The 14,546-nt window shown below is 35.8% G+C and overlaps 2 protein-coding genes across 2 annotated transcripts; one reads left to right on the forward strand and one right to left on the reverse strand.

Moving 5' to 3' along the window:
* The first annotated feature begins 3,288 nt into the window (after positions 1-3,288).
* Positions 3,289-5,535, forward strand: LOC133802196 (regulator of nonsense transcripts UPF2-like). The gene is made up of 3 exons (XM_062240473.1): positions 3,289-3,480; positions 3,602-3,703; positions 5,296-5,535. The coding sequence occupies exons 1-3, from the start codon at positions 3,388-3,390 to the stop codon at positions 5,344-5,346; spliced, it is 246 nt and encodes an 81-aa protein (XP_062096457.1). The 5' UTR covers positions 3,289-3,387; the 3' UTR covers positions 5,347-5,535.
* A 5,725-nt stretch (positions 5,536-11,260) lies between these two features.
* LOC133800637 (non-specific lipid-transfer protein 1-like) lies at positions 11,261-12,269 on the reverse strand. The gene is made up of 2 exons (XM_062238660.1): positions 11,822-12,269; positions 11,261-11,477 (listed from the first exon to the last, which is right to left on the reverse strand). The coding sequence occupies exons 1-2, from the start codon at positions 12,163-12,165 to the stop codon at positions 11,468-11,470; spliced, it is 354 nt and encodes a 117-aa protein (XP_062094644.1). The 5' UTR covers positions 12,166-12,269; the 3' UTR covers positions 11,261-11,467.
* Between the last annotated feature and the right edge of the window lie 2,277 nt (positions 12,270-14,546).

Raw genomic sequence — 14,546 nt, forward strand, 5'->3', positions numbered from 1 at the left:
TCTTGTCAGGTAGCTCTTTAGTGTTTCGCCTGGTTGTTGTCGGACGTTAGTCAAAGTGGATGCTTCGGGTCTGACTCCCACCATAGCCCGGAACTGCTTCTTGAAGTCTCTAGACAATTGATCCCACGAAGTTATAGAATGTCTCTTGTACTTCTCGAACCAACTCTTGGCAGGCCCGGCCAATGATGTTGGAAACAACATACATCTGAGCTCGTAACCTACGTTACTAGCTCTCATAATAGTGTTGAATGTACTCAGATGGCTGCATGGGTCGGTTTTTCCTTCAAACGCTGGGACATGAGGAATCCGGAACCCTTGGGGGAACTGAGTGTTAGAAATATTGGGAGCAAACGGCTCGAGTTCCTCATCAGAGTCCTCATATCGACCGTTTCCTCGTTCATTCTTCAAAAGCCTAAAGGCTTTTTCGAGCTGATCGATCCTTTCTTGTACTGGGTCCTTAGGCGGCGTTTGGAATTGATAGTCATTAATCGCGATCCCAGGCTCGCGTCTCCGTGAGGGATCTCTACGCCCATTCAGATGATTCCTAAGATCCGGGTTTGTCTGATCTCCCTTTCCCCTGCTCTGATTCAGGTGATTGCGCAGGTCGGGATGGCTCTTGTGATTCCCAGTATTTTTACGACCCCGGTCGTGTTTACTGACAGACCTTGTTTCTCCGGACTCATCGCTAGTGAAACTCATCGATCGGTCATTTCGTGGTGGATCCTTTTTACGTCGCCTCGTCACTGCAGTACGAGATCGGGACGTCTAACTTCTCTCGGATGGCGCGCCTTTCCGCCCCTGGAACGTCTCCCCGTTTCCTTGTCTCTCCCCTGTACGCCCTTGATCCTGATCTCGACCAGGTTGAGCGTTCCTGCGGGGAGGTGAAGGATATCTTATGGGAGACGGAGGAAACCGTATAGGTGACGGTGGTTGCCGTCCTTGCCTCGGCCTGGAAGGTCCAGAATTTGCCCGAGATGGGCCGGTTGCGTTTGGTGCGCTACCAGGAACCTGAGTCCGAGCCTCGACAGGAGCTTGGTTGTTCTCAGTTCCTGCAGGCACTTCCACAGGTGGATTAGGCGGGACCCGAGCTCGGGTACTCCTCTGAGGCCTAGAAGGAGCAGATGGCTCTGTTGGTGCTGGAGGCTGAGCTGGCCTCCTTGTGTTAGCATTTTTTCGTGGACGTCCATGGGGCTTCCGGGGAGGAACGTGTACGTCCCTTGGAGGAGGGGCTCGGTCTTCGCGCGGAGGTGGGGGCTGAGCCACCTGCGCCTCCGCGGCTATCCTAGTCAACTCCTCGTTACGTTTGTTGGCATCTGCCAGCAGTTGTTTCAACTGCCGATTCTCCAATTCTACAATAGGGACATAACGCTCAGGGTTATAGTACATGTCCTCATCCCTTGGTTGTGGAGGTGGTCCCCGGGAATCAGAGGACCCACTCCTTTCATCAGCGTCCAGGTTCTCCATTGGCTGTTTTCCAGGACGCCTTGGGTAATTTTCTTCAGGAGTGTTCTGATTGTTTGTAGCCATGAATCTCTCAGGGATGGATGCTTGAGGCTCTTAATGAAAGCACCAAACTGTTGACGCCGCTTTTCCTCAACAGATAAAAGAAGAGAGCACGCAAACAATTAAAGACAATGGCTAAAACAAACAAACGAATCAGACACGCGGTTTTTACGTGGTTCAGCAGTTAAATCTGCCTAGTCCACGAGTCTCTGTTATTAATCTCAAGATTATCTCTGAACAATCCTTTAGCATGAATTCTCCAGAGTTTTCTCTCAAGAATCAGAAATTCGATCCTTTACAATGGTGCATGCCTTCTCTATTTATAGAGAAGGATGCAGAATACTATCCCACATATTTTGGGTAGTTACTCTTTTGTGAATAAAATAAATGGCTTTAAATGCCTATAATCAGATATAAAAGGAAACATCCCTGAAGACCAGGAAACGCATAACTGACCAAATAATATCCCACGATTCTTGGGGATTTACATTAATAAATGAGGATCATATCCCATATCTACAACACTTGTAGACATTCAAGGTAGTCATTGCGTATCTCCAAGGCTTCACGTCATTGTGCGAGCCGCTGACACTTCCTGAGCTTACATTTCTTTCGAGATGGCATATCGAGCTCGAGATCCCTGCTCCGAAGTTGCTTCTGAAGATGAGGGGCTCACAGAGCTATCCTTCGAGATCGAGATCATTTCGAGGTCACCATATTCGAGATCTGTATCACACTTTGCAGGCTCCGATTTACAATCGTAGAGCATACCCTTAACCCTCACGAGACCATTTAATGCGAACTCAGCTTTCGAGGTCATATTTTCTACGGCTCGAAATCTGGGTATAACACCTTGTAATATTCTTCTCTCCCTGTGTAGAACCTTTGACATATTCTTTGGCACTCATGTACCACAAAGCTTAACTGGAATGATTTGTGCTATTTTATATTTAGGATATGTTCTGTTTTGTTATCTAACGTGTTTCATGATTCACTCTTTCATATTCAACCATTATGTTTGTTTCCTAAATTTACATTATGTACTGAAGTACATATCTAATGAACCTCCCGTGCTTTTTATTTTCCTGCTAAATGAACCCCCTTTAAGAGTATTCAATTTTATTATTGTGATGTTACATGCTTGTGAACCATGTACTGTATTTAATGTAAGATATATAGTATGGAGCCGTGCTTTTTTTTCTTTCTCAAATATGGAGTTTTACTTTGTTTGCAAGCATATGTTCCTGGGATTCTGTTACATTTTGGATCACAGCTTATGAGAACATTCCTTTTCTTTTAATTCTTTTGAAGGAACTGGCACCTGAATCAGACCAAGTTCAACAAACTGCCCAAGACACTTGAGAGAGTTTTACAAATTCGGGTGCTTCACAGGAGGGCAGAAGTGCAGAAAAAGGGAAAGAAAAGGAAGAAAAGGATAAGGAGAAGAGTAAAGACCCTGAAAAAGAGAAAGGGAAAGAAAAAAATGCTGATAAGAAAGGAGACACTGAAAAAGAGAAATTAAAAAGTATTGAAGGGACGAATTTAGATGCCTTATTGCAGAGGCTTCCAGGTTGTGTGAGCCATGATCTTATAGATCAATTCACAGTAAGTATACTCCTGAGTCCCTGTTCTTTGTTACTATGAAATTCGACTACAATCATACGTCTTTAATCTTCTTTGTTGTTCGTTTTTTTAATCTGTATTCATATAATTTTTTTTTTCTTTGATATGTGAACTTCTACCTTGAAGATGTTACTAATTGTTGTAATATACATAAAGGTAGAATTTTGTTACTTGAATTCAAAAGCAAGTCGAAAAAAGCTTGTGAGGGCATTGTTTAATGTTCCAAGGACTTCATTGGAACTGCTACCATACTATCTACGCATGGTTCCCACATTATCAACATGCATGAAAGATGTTTCTTCCATGCTCCTACAAATGCTAGAAGAGGAGTTTCATTTCTTAATTAATAAAAAGGTACGTTTGAAAATATATTTGTACGAGGCTAAAACTTGAAGTGGATAATATTCTAAATTATTTTGTTATTATCATTTTGATGAGCAATCAAGATTTTCAATTGAATTATATTTTGTTGCAGGATCAAATGAACATTGAAACAAAGATTAGGAACATTAGGTTTATTGGAGAACTATGCAAGTTTAAAATCGCACCAGATGGTCTTGTTTTTAGTTGTTTGAAGGTAAAGTCCTAGTTGCTGTATATATATTCATTTCTGTTATATTTGTTTGAAGGTAAAATTGCACCAGCTGGTCTTGTTTTCCTTTTATCTTTGTTTATATATATATAAATAATGTTAGGTTATTTGTATTTATAAGATATAATATTTAAAGTATAAAATTTGTATTTAGAAGATGTAATTAGATACTTTAGACACTTTCTCTTGATTTTGACAGCATAATCTTTTATGATGTTTGTGCTTATAATAATTGTTCCGTGTTTTTTTACTAATCAGGATGTTTTGTTTATTTTTTATTTTTTTGTGAATAAATTATAGTCTTACTATGTTTCGTGTTTGTTTTCATCAATTGTATTTATAACTTCATATAGTTCTCAAAGTTTAACTAAATTATGGATACAAGTTATTAATTTTATTTTTTTTATTTGTAAAGTTTGATGATTTCAATTTTTTTGATGCTTGATGTATGATATTTTGGTTTACTCTTATGGACAATTGCCTTGAAATTGCTTTTAACAGTTTTTGTTCAAAATGATAATTTGTTTTGTGCTTGTGCAAGAATTCATCACTTTGAAGAATGATTCTTCATTGTTTTCATAAGGAGATTGATTAACTTTGTAAGTTTGGGCTTTGGCTATAATCAAATATATTTTCTGGAATATCTTTCTGTTTGATGCTCAATTCTTTGCTTGTACTGCTTTGTTAGATCATAATTTGCTTTAGTTCAAAACTTTCAAAGTTTTGAAGACTTTTTGTTAAAAGAAATTGGATTTTGATTTTTTTCGTTTAGACATTATTGGTGTTTTTGAGGGTTATATTCTTATTTATGTATAGAGTAAGGAGACTTTGAGTGTTTTATATACTAATATGCATTAAAATACGACTTTGAGGATATTTAGTCTTGTTTATAAGGTCATTTGGTTTTCAAGAGAAAATAAAATCCAATATATGCATTAAAATGAGATAGATGTGAGTGAACTTATTAGTTAATAAATAATGTTTTGGAAATTTGCATAGACAATTACATGAGAAGTAGCAGTAGAAAGATTGTCTTCTAGCTCATCACAAGGCGATGAAGAATGTAAGAATGAGATGATATTGATATCCAAACTTTAACATAGAAATCTTATTAGGCTAGTTGGCTCACTCTTTCAGTTTTCTCTCTCTATGAATCTGATTATATATATGGTTGTATATATATATATATAAAAATAAATATATGTTTTTGGGTGTATTAATTCTATTTTATTTTTTTGTATGAAAGGAGAAATTTTTTGGGCTTGTTATGTTGGGTCCGTCTCTCTCTCTCGGCATCCTAGCTACTCTGGTATGTATTTTATTATCATATTGGAAGTTAAAGTTACAAGTAACTCCTATATGTGCCTTGCATTGAGCATAACTCTTATTGCTTGGATCCTTTTCATTTTATGTTCATTATTAATTCTGGCTAGCTAGATTGCCAATTTTGGTGTTCATTCCAAAATCATTTTTGTGACTGAAAACTACGATCATCTTTTTTATTTGTTCTGCAGCTTCAAGTTCTCTATTTATTTTAGTTTTGGCTTGACTTTAATGGTGTTTATTCTATATTGTAGGCTAAAACTTTACTTGGATATTTAAGAGAACCAAGACAATTATATAAGTGAACCAAGGCAACAAGAAATTCTTCTTCAAGTTGTTGGGTATTATTTTCTTTCTTGCTTGTAAGAATTATGTATAGTGAGATTTGATGTATTATTTACATTGAGAATAATGAATTTTTATTGAGAATTATTTAGTCTCTTGGGGATTTGATGTATTATTTACATTTCAATTATATGAATAAATGTTGTATGAATATGGATTTTTATTATGATAAATATAATTTTTTTACAAGTTATGGTAATAATAATTAATTATGTGAGTAATTTTTTTATTTAAATTTATATCAAACTTCAATTGTTAAAAATATAATTAAAAGTTTAAAAAAATATATTTCGAAAAATTATTTATATATATAAATTTAATGTTACGACGACACCTATTAACTGTCGGCGTTGCTAGCAACGGTGACACGTATTAACTGTCGGCGTAGCCAGCAACGGCGACACGTATTAACTGTCGGCGTAGCCAGCAACGGCGACACGTATTAACTGTCGGCGTTGACAGCAACGGCGACACGTATTAACTGTCGGCGTAGCCAGCAACAGCAACACTTATTAACTGTCGGCATAGCTACCCCTACGCCGGCATAGGCAAATACAACAGTTAGTTGACTGTCGTCATTGCTCAATAGCGACAGTTAAAAACTGTCGGGAAAGCCCGTTTTTGTAGTAGTGACTTATTTTTGCTTGTACTGAATTGCATTAAACATATTCCAATTTTGATATTAATAAAATGTTTGAAAATTTGAAAACTTAATCTGCATGTTTTTTTATCTATTCTGAGGGCACTGAGTGCCAAATATATTTTTGTTCACTCATTTATGCAGGTTATGATTTTTGGGTTTTATTCTAATGCAGTTGTTATGCTGCCCAATTTTCTAAAATATAAAGGGAATATGTTTCTTTCTTTTCATCTTTCATGCATTTGGTTATACCGATGAGAGCCATAGTGATCATGATTTTTGCATGTTGTTGTTTCACGACCTAGTCTCTGTGTCATCATAGGTAGATCAGGTGTGCACTCACCAGTAGGTGTAAAGACCTAGCATCTGTATACAGGAAGTGTTCTGAGCCTCCCTCTTGTGGTTGTTATCAGGTCCGGCTACCCGGTTTAGGATGTTGATTTTTCTATGGTGGGTAACGGGAATTAGGGATCTAGTGGAAGATGTAATGTGCACTTGTAGCTATAATCTTATGATTATTTGTGGTTTCTCTCTATTTTAGTTTATACATGATGATGTATGTTTTGTTTTCAAAGCTAACCATGCAGGGGTTGTATTAAACTTTTGGGTCCTATGTTATTAGTTGATTTCGTACTTGGCTTTATAAGCTCACCCCCTATATCTCTCTCATTTCAGTAGCCTAGTGATGCGAATGTGGAAAAGATGAATTATTGATGGAGCCAATGTGTTTAGCCTATTTCTATTTAGTGCTATTGTCTTATCTTTTGACCATTATATATGAATTTGATTTGGAACCTAATGATCGGTATATTTGAATTAGCTATGTAATAGTTAGGAATGAGGAATGGTAGATGCTAAGTATTATTTTGAGTGTTTATGACTTATTAAATTTAACTGTTTGGTGACTACATAACTGTTGGGATATTATTGTTCCATGTATAATGATAAATGATCATGCTTTTATCACTAATATTTTCATATATAATTATAGGAGTTGTTCCATTATTTTGACTGATAATTATAGTATTATTTAATATAAATTAAAGGATCATTTAAAAAGACTATTTTCCAACAAGGGTCAAAGTCTGACCTTTGACCACCCATGTTATGGATATTACAAATTTGCCATGACCTAGGGCTCGAGTCGTGACTGAAAAATTGTATCAGAGTACTTGGTTTAAATACCTCAGAGTGTGTCACCAAATAGATTAAATTTATTTTAAAATAAAGTATTTTGATCTATAAATGCGTATGCATATAGATAGCATCCATTCCTCACTAACTAGTTACCTTTTGATTTATTGACCTAAGAAAATGCCTCCAAAAGGAAGGACAACAAGGAGAAGGCCTACAGATAATGTCCCTGAGGCTGAGGTTCCCTCTCTGCCAGTTGCATTCCCTATGAATGCCATTCTTGAAGCTTTAAGAGGCATTCCTGCCCAACAGATGGATCCAGCTGCTCGACAGAGCCATCACTTCCTGATCTTCCACCGGATTCAAATGCTTGAGTCTAAAGGTGGACAAGATTCCATGGTGGCTGAAAGATGGTCAAGGCAGATAAAGAAGAGTTTAAACATTATGGGAACTCCTAAAGAGTATCATGTTGATTTTAATATGTCCAAGTTGGAAAGGAGTGCACCAGATTGGTAAGAAGCCTTAACCAGAATGAGAGGAACTAATGGGATGACTTGTGGAAATTTTGAGAAGGGTTTTCAAAGAACAACATTTTAACCCATCTCATAGGAGGACTTGATTGGATCATTTGATTGTAAAAGATCAATGATAGGTGTAACGCCCTGGATAACCAAGACCGTTACACTGTGTGTTTAAAATAGTGCAGGACTTTCTAATCAAGTCATTTAAACAAAGTGTGAATTCAATGTCATCAACAGATTAGGAATAAAAGATTTTGGTCACAAACAGGCTATTTTCATTAAAAACGACAGTTTAATACATGGAAACTCAAAACAGAATTTAGATGTCCTAGTTACAACAAGTTCCAAGAGTTACAAATAATTCAAGCCACTCTAATGGCAAAATATACATTTTAGGTTTCTGTTCCTGTACAATTCCTCGACCGTGGCGGCCAAGCAACTGACAATGTACACCTCGCCCCCAGAGCTCTCCAACTCATGGTTGATTCAGCCTACCCTTGCCTTTACCTACACCCCGTAGCACCCGTGAGCCGAGGCCCAGCAATAAAGCATGATAACATAGCAGGATCAACAACATTTATCAAATATTTCACAATGCACAACCAGGAACTCAGCATTTCATAACATTTATCCAATCAGTGATAACACACAACAGATTAACAGTTTATCACATCATCAAATGATATTCAGGGTCAGCGCCCTTAGTCGCACCCTTTATTTAATACACTGTCTTCGGCTCTCCTGGGCCGCCCCCAGTGTAATACTCACTGACTCCGGCCAGCTTAACCGAGCTCAGTGATAGATAAGCTGCCTCAGCTACCAGTGGCCGAGCCGCGCCCTGTGCGCAAATATTGATTCCGACACTCTTAGGTCGATTATCGCATGTCCCATGGCATAATAACACCATCTCATAACATGATATACAAGTGTAGGGAGCTCTTAGTCCCATCATGTCCACATGGTTAATCACATTCACATAACAATGCATACAAACATTGGGAACACTTAGTCCCAACCTAGCCACATAATCAGGTGCAACTTTCTTACCTTTGGATTTTAAACGAGCTAGTTATAAGCGATGCTCCTTGAGCGCGATCCGATCCCCGATCCCTAGCTTAGCACCTAGTCACAACAAAGATAAAAAATACCATTAACAATCTTAAATGAGCTTCTAAACCAAGTTCTAGTCCTCGGAACATTGAACTTCACCAAATATGGTAAAAGACTCAACCCCGAGCACCCTAGGTTAAATTCCCAAGCCTAAAATCTCAAAATCCCTTAAGCGCCGTGGCATGGGCCATCCATGCCGCGGCATGGCCCCTGACAGAACCCTTCATGGGCACAAAAACAGGTAAGGGCCGCGGCATTGCTTGGACCATGCCGCGGCCCGCCGTCCTTCCTCAGCATGCAAGAACCTCGAAGGGTCGCGGCTCACCAAGAACCATGCCGCAGCCCAACCCTTCGAACCCAGAAAAATCCACCATTTTCAATCTCTAAACCTCATCTTAAGCCATCCCAAAGCCCCCAACTCAAAACCAATTAATAACAACATCATTAGAATAATTTAAACAACGCAATCCAACCAGAAATCCAGCCTAACACTCACCAAAATCCCAATTCCAATTTATGAGATTTCAAACCCACAAACTCAAAATCAGCCATGGTATTTCTAGAATTCGACCATTAAACTTTAAATTGAAACTTACCTTAGCTGCAGTATCACCTCTCCACAAGTTTCCCTGGCCTAGCTTCAAAATTCCAGCCTCAAATTCCACCCTAAATGCAAAAACCACAAATATTCAAAACCCAGCCATTTTTCTTGAAGTTCCTAACCACAGAACAAAAACCAATGCTTACCTTGGCTCTAATTCAGTCCTTGATTAGTTCTTGAGCTAATCCTCTAGCTTATCCCCTTCAATTCCCAGAAATTAGCTAGTTTCCCTTTACAAAATCAGAGTTTTTCTTCCTTAAGAGGGAGAGGAAAGAGAGAGAAGGGAGAGAAGGCTGAGAGGTCGGTTTACATTTTCTATCTAGTATTTTCTAAGTCTTTCCAAGTATATCCTTAGGTTGTTAGACTAATCCCAAAGCTTGGGGTACCGGAAACGTCCCCGAGGGCAAAATAGTAAAATTCCTCAGTACTCCCGCCTAAACATTCTAACCTCAAATATATCTCCATATATTTATTTTCATCACCCGATAGTCCAAATCACTACACGATACCTAAAGTACCCCTGACTTGCCTAAAGTCAAGCGTTAAACCCCGTTGTGACCTTCCTGCTATCTAGCTCCCTAGGATCGCTCCAAGTCACCGGCTGCACATTTATCCACATAATAATGTGGTTCTCATATATTTCACATATATATATCTACCTATCCACATAATAATGTGGTCTCAACAATTTATCACACACAATTACGTTTATGCCCTAACGGGCCAAAATTACGATTAAGCCCTTACCAGTCGAATAGGGCCCGCATGCTCACCCAATACTCATAAACATGCATTCTCACACTATTGATTCACATAACCTCCAATTATGCCCTCCCGGCACACTAATCAAGGTCCTTAAGCCTTATTAGTAATTTTGGGTCGCTACAATAGGCTGATGAGATCACAGAATGACTAGATAATGATGGATGTGAGTGAATGAATTCTACATAGAGTTTGTAGAGGTAACCCTCTATGTTTATCTCAGTATCATTTAGATTTTTATATAAATGTTTCATTTAAATCATAATTTTTAATTTAAATAAAAATAGATAAATTTTTTGGAAGCAACAACAACACCTAATAACTGTCGGCGTAAGCAACGACGACACCTAATAATTATCGGGGTTGCCAGCAACGGCGACACCTAATAACTGTCAGCGTAGCTATTCTTACGCCGGCATAGGCAAATACGATAGTTAGTCGACTGTCGTCGTTGCTCAATAGCGACAGTAATCCCGTTTTTGTAGTAGTGATTGTTTTTTATTTGTTGATTAATATTGTTTGTAATATAAAATTAGTATTGCGAATATTTTCTATATAAACATTTGTAGGGGAAGTTATGGCTATTTTTTTAAAAATATATATATAAATTGATATTAGACTATTACATCGATTTTATTTCAAAGCCAATTAACATATAATAATATTTTCCCACCAAGACTTAATTTTTACATGGGTTTGTAAATAAAATCAACGTAAAAAGGTCATGTCTATTATGTATGTTTGAAAAAAAAAATATTATATGTTAATCGATTGCATAAAATAATGAAACCGAGTATGAAAACGGAAGGCTTATAGCTTAATAGTATGTTTAATTAATGAAAAAAATACTTTCAAAGGTTGTGATATTCCAATAATAACAAAAGTCCATGGAAAGACTATTAAACTGGCATCTGTTTTACTTGAGATAATATATGAATGAGTGTTGTTAAGGGATACATGGTGTTTAATACTACAAGGAGAGGCATTTATTATTGATGCAATTCAATATGAGATATCACTCATTTTAATTTAAAAAATAATATTAAATAACACTAACTAGTTATAAAGTGTCATCAGATATTAGAGTGGAAGCACTTAAAATCATATAATGTAAATGTGCTATCACAATTCATTATTACTGCGGATAAAAGGTACATGAAGTTACCGCTATTGATAAAAAGCGACCCATAAGAGCAACAGACGCTCGTGTACGGATATAAACCCACACTCTTTATTCTCATGTTTTTCTATAGTACTATATATTTCTCATGCCACGCTGGAAAATCACCCTCATGATGTATGCTTCAAAATGCTTACTGCACACTGCATTAATTAACAAGAAAAAAAATACCATAAGTAACATGTAGCTAATTAGTTATGTATACCATATTAATTAGAAGATTGTGTATACCATATAAAACAACATAGATGCATATGCGCATCAACTTTAATTATTTGTACAGTTAGGATTAGATAAGTTGACATTAATTATATTTTGGAATTTGGTTATGAATGACATTCCGTTCATCATACATTGTTGAATCAATAATTAAATTGATTGAATGGTTGCTCATTATTGAAAATCTTTGATACATATAATAAAATTTATAATATATTTGAACAATTATAAAAAAAAAAAGTATAAATTATATATAATTATATGTTACCTGTTGCAGTTGGTAGAGGGGCTGATCTTGTATGGAATGTTGACACCGCACTTGCCCGGGAGTCCAGCAGCGAGATTTAAGTTGAGTCCTTTGATGCTGCTAGAAGCCGACTTCAGACACTTGCATGCAGCCTGGCGGTCAGCCGGGGTCTTGGCCGCGCTGTTCAGTGACCTTATCCCATTGCAGCATGCGGCAGGGACAACTCCGCCACTCTTGAGGTAGTTGAGGCATGGTGCAACACTGGTAGACACTTGCCCACATGTTATGGCATTTGCCATTGGTGCAGCCACCACCATGGCTATGACCACCATGCAGAGAAGCTTCACAACTGAAGAGCTTGCCATAATGGTAATGATGAGGGACTGAATAGCAGTATTATTATGAGGTTGTGTTTGATTTTGTACGTAGATTAATCTAGAAGTACTTAAGGTAGTATTTGTTGGTAGAGTGATCTCTCCAAGCTGCTTATTTTATAGGCTGTAAAGAGTGGGGTCGAGACTTGGGAGAGGGTTATTTGTTGGTAGTTATGCTTTAAATTTGCGTTGTACTAATTAATTAATTTCTTCGGTGCCTAACCTTGATAGGTTCTTTTGTTCTTGTCGAGAGAGAGAGAGAGGTATGGTCGCCTGGTTTGAATTAATGCATGTTTGGTGGTCGTTGCAATCTGGGTCCCACCAAAATGTATAGATTATTATATTATTATTATTATTATTATTATTAAAAATGACAACAATGCTATCTATTTATATACTTGAAACTGATTTTATAATTTCTAATATTTAATCTTTACTCGTTTTATTTAAAATTCATCGCCTCCTTATAAAAAATGTATTTAAAATATATATTGTTTACCTTTTAAGAAAAAATTGACAATTTTGGAATGAAAATTTAATTATTTAAAAAGGTTATAATATACATTATGCTAATATCTTACAAAACTTTCTAAAAATATTAGAAAATATAAAATTAATTTGAGATAAATAAAGACAAATTATATTGGATAATAAAAATAATATTAATTACCATGGAAGTGTTTTTCTATGTACCGTTGCACTACTAAATCTAAATTCACACACTCCCCACGAGCGAAGGTGTCAATTTCAACAATTTAAATATGCCTTTTCTTTAGAAAAAAAAAGTATATACCTGTTAAGTGTGTCCACGTACCCGCAGCATAATAAATGTATTTCATGTCACAATTATAAAAAAGATTTATACTTTTTTGACTACGTGCTTTGTCCCATTACCTGGTTGGACCTGTATTTTGACAAATTACTTTTTGAACTCTATGTTTTGTAAAAATAGTTAAAATAGAACCCTAAACTCAATTTTGGTCAATGATTTCTCAGCTAAAATCACAAATAATTGACCAAATTAATAATTCAGAATAAAAATAAAATCATTCTGCTTAAAAACTATGTTGTTATATTCAATTTTTTTTTTATTAAAATTGAGTTTAAGGTTCTATTTTAACTATTTTACAAAACTTAGGGTCCAAAAAATAATTTATCAAAACACAGGGTTCAAACAGATAATGGCACAAAACATAGGGTCCAAAAAAGTATAAACCCATTATATAATTCTAACCTTTATTTTTATTTTTTATAAACAAACTAATACTGGTTGATTTGAAACTTTAAATATGTAAGTCATAATCCAAATCTATTTTATCAAAGTAATCTCATTTTTTTTATAAGTAATGCTTCTTTCGCTATTTCATGAATAACAATATTATCATTGCATAACACATGGGTCACATACACACCCGAAAAATATCTAATATTCCCAAGAAGATCACCTCAAAGAGAAATAACTTTTTTTTGGAAGAAATGACAGATATTACAACTTCAGAATCAACCCCTACAAAAGTGAAATTGAAACCAAGCTCCAAATGCCATTGTATATCATAAGTAATAGAAAGTGCGTAGCATGAAGCCAAAGGGTCACCATTGTATATCCTTATGGGCTGGCCTCAATAAACAAGAGAATTTTCAAAGAAAACAAAGTGTGCAACCAAAACAAATCCATCAAAAGGAAAGAGAGATAAGTGGAAACCACTGAAGAATACATAGCATTGAGTTCACGGCATTAACAACAATAGTACCACTGCATGCATTAGCTACCAAGAAAAATGACTCTTTATTATTATGTGCGGATAGAATAGTAACCTACAAAATAAACAAATAGAAGTGAATTAATCACTGAATAATAAAATAATAAAAAAAATTTACATTGGTAGAAAAGTCTTCCATTATAAGTTTTAGAAGAAAAATATTCTTGTTAGTTGGAAAGAACAAAGAAACAAAAAACTAATCTTTGAAGTGCACGAAGGTATTACCATTTGATCTACCCTCTATAATGATGATGTCGTGAGAAAAACTCAACAACCAAAACCAAATTACTAATAACAAGTATACATGTAGGCAAAATATAATAACTATTACAATAAATATTATTTTAATTGATAGTTATGTGTCCACTGTTATGATTTAATTTTTAATATACATAAAATAAAGAGAATGTATATCAGAAAAAATCATAGGCTGTAAATAGGGATCAATAGAAAATGAAGATGAAAAATTAATAAAATGAAACATACTATTAAAAAGTAATAAATAATAAATAATAATACTCTTACAATAACTAAAAAGTTTTCCTTCTAAACACCATAAATAAAATGAAAAATAATTAACTTTTTTGTAAGGTGACAATAACTAACTTATAA

The sequence above is a fragment of the Humulus lupulus genome, chromosome 9, assembly GCF_963169125.1.
Source record: "Humulus lupulus chromosome 9, drHumLupu1.1, whole genome shotgun sequence".
Classification (NCBI taxonomy): Eukaryota; Viridiplantae; Streptophyta; class Magnoliopsida; order Rosales; family Cannabaceae; genus Humulus; species Humulus lupulus.

What these genes read in the sequence shown, in the direction of transcription:
- LOC133802196 (XM_062240473.1), top strand. Translation starts at nt 3,388, where the DNA reads ATGGTTCCCACATTATCAACATGCATGAAAGATGTTTCTTCCATGCTC. An exon ending in ATTTCTTAATTAATAAAAAG is followed by an intron (nt 3,481 to 3,601) that starts GTACGTTTGAAA and finishes ATTTTGTTGCAG; the next exon opens with GATCAAATGAACATTGAAAC. An exon ending in TTGTTTTTAGTTGTTTGAAG is followed by an intron (nt 3,704 to 5,295) that starts GTAAAGTCCTAG and finishes TCTATATTGTAG; the next exon opens with GCTAAAACTTTACTTGGATA.
- LOC133800637 (XM_062238660.1), bottom strand. Translation starts at nt 12,165, where the DNA reads ATGGCAAGCTCTTCAGTTGTGAAGCTTCTCTGCATGGTGGTCATAGCC.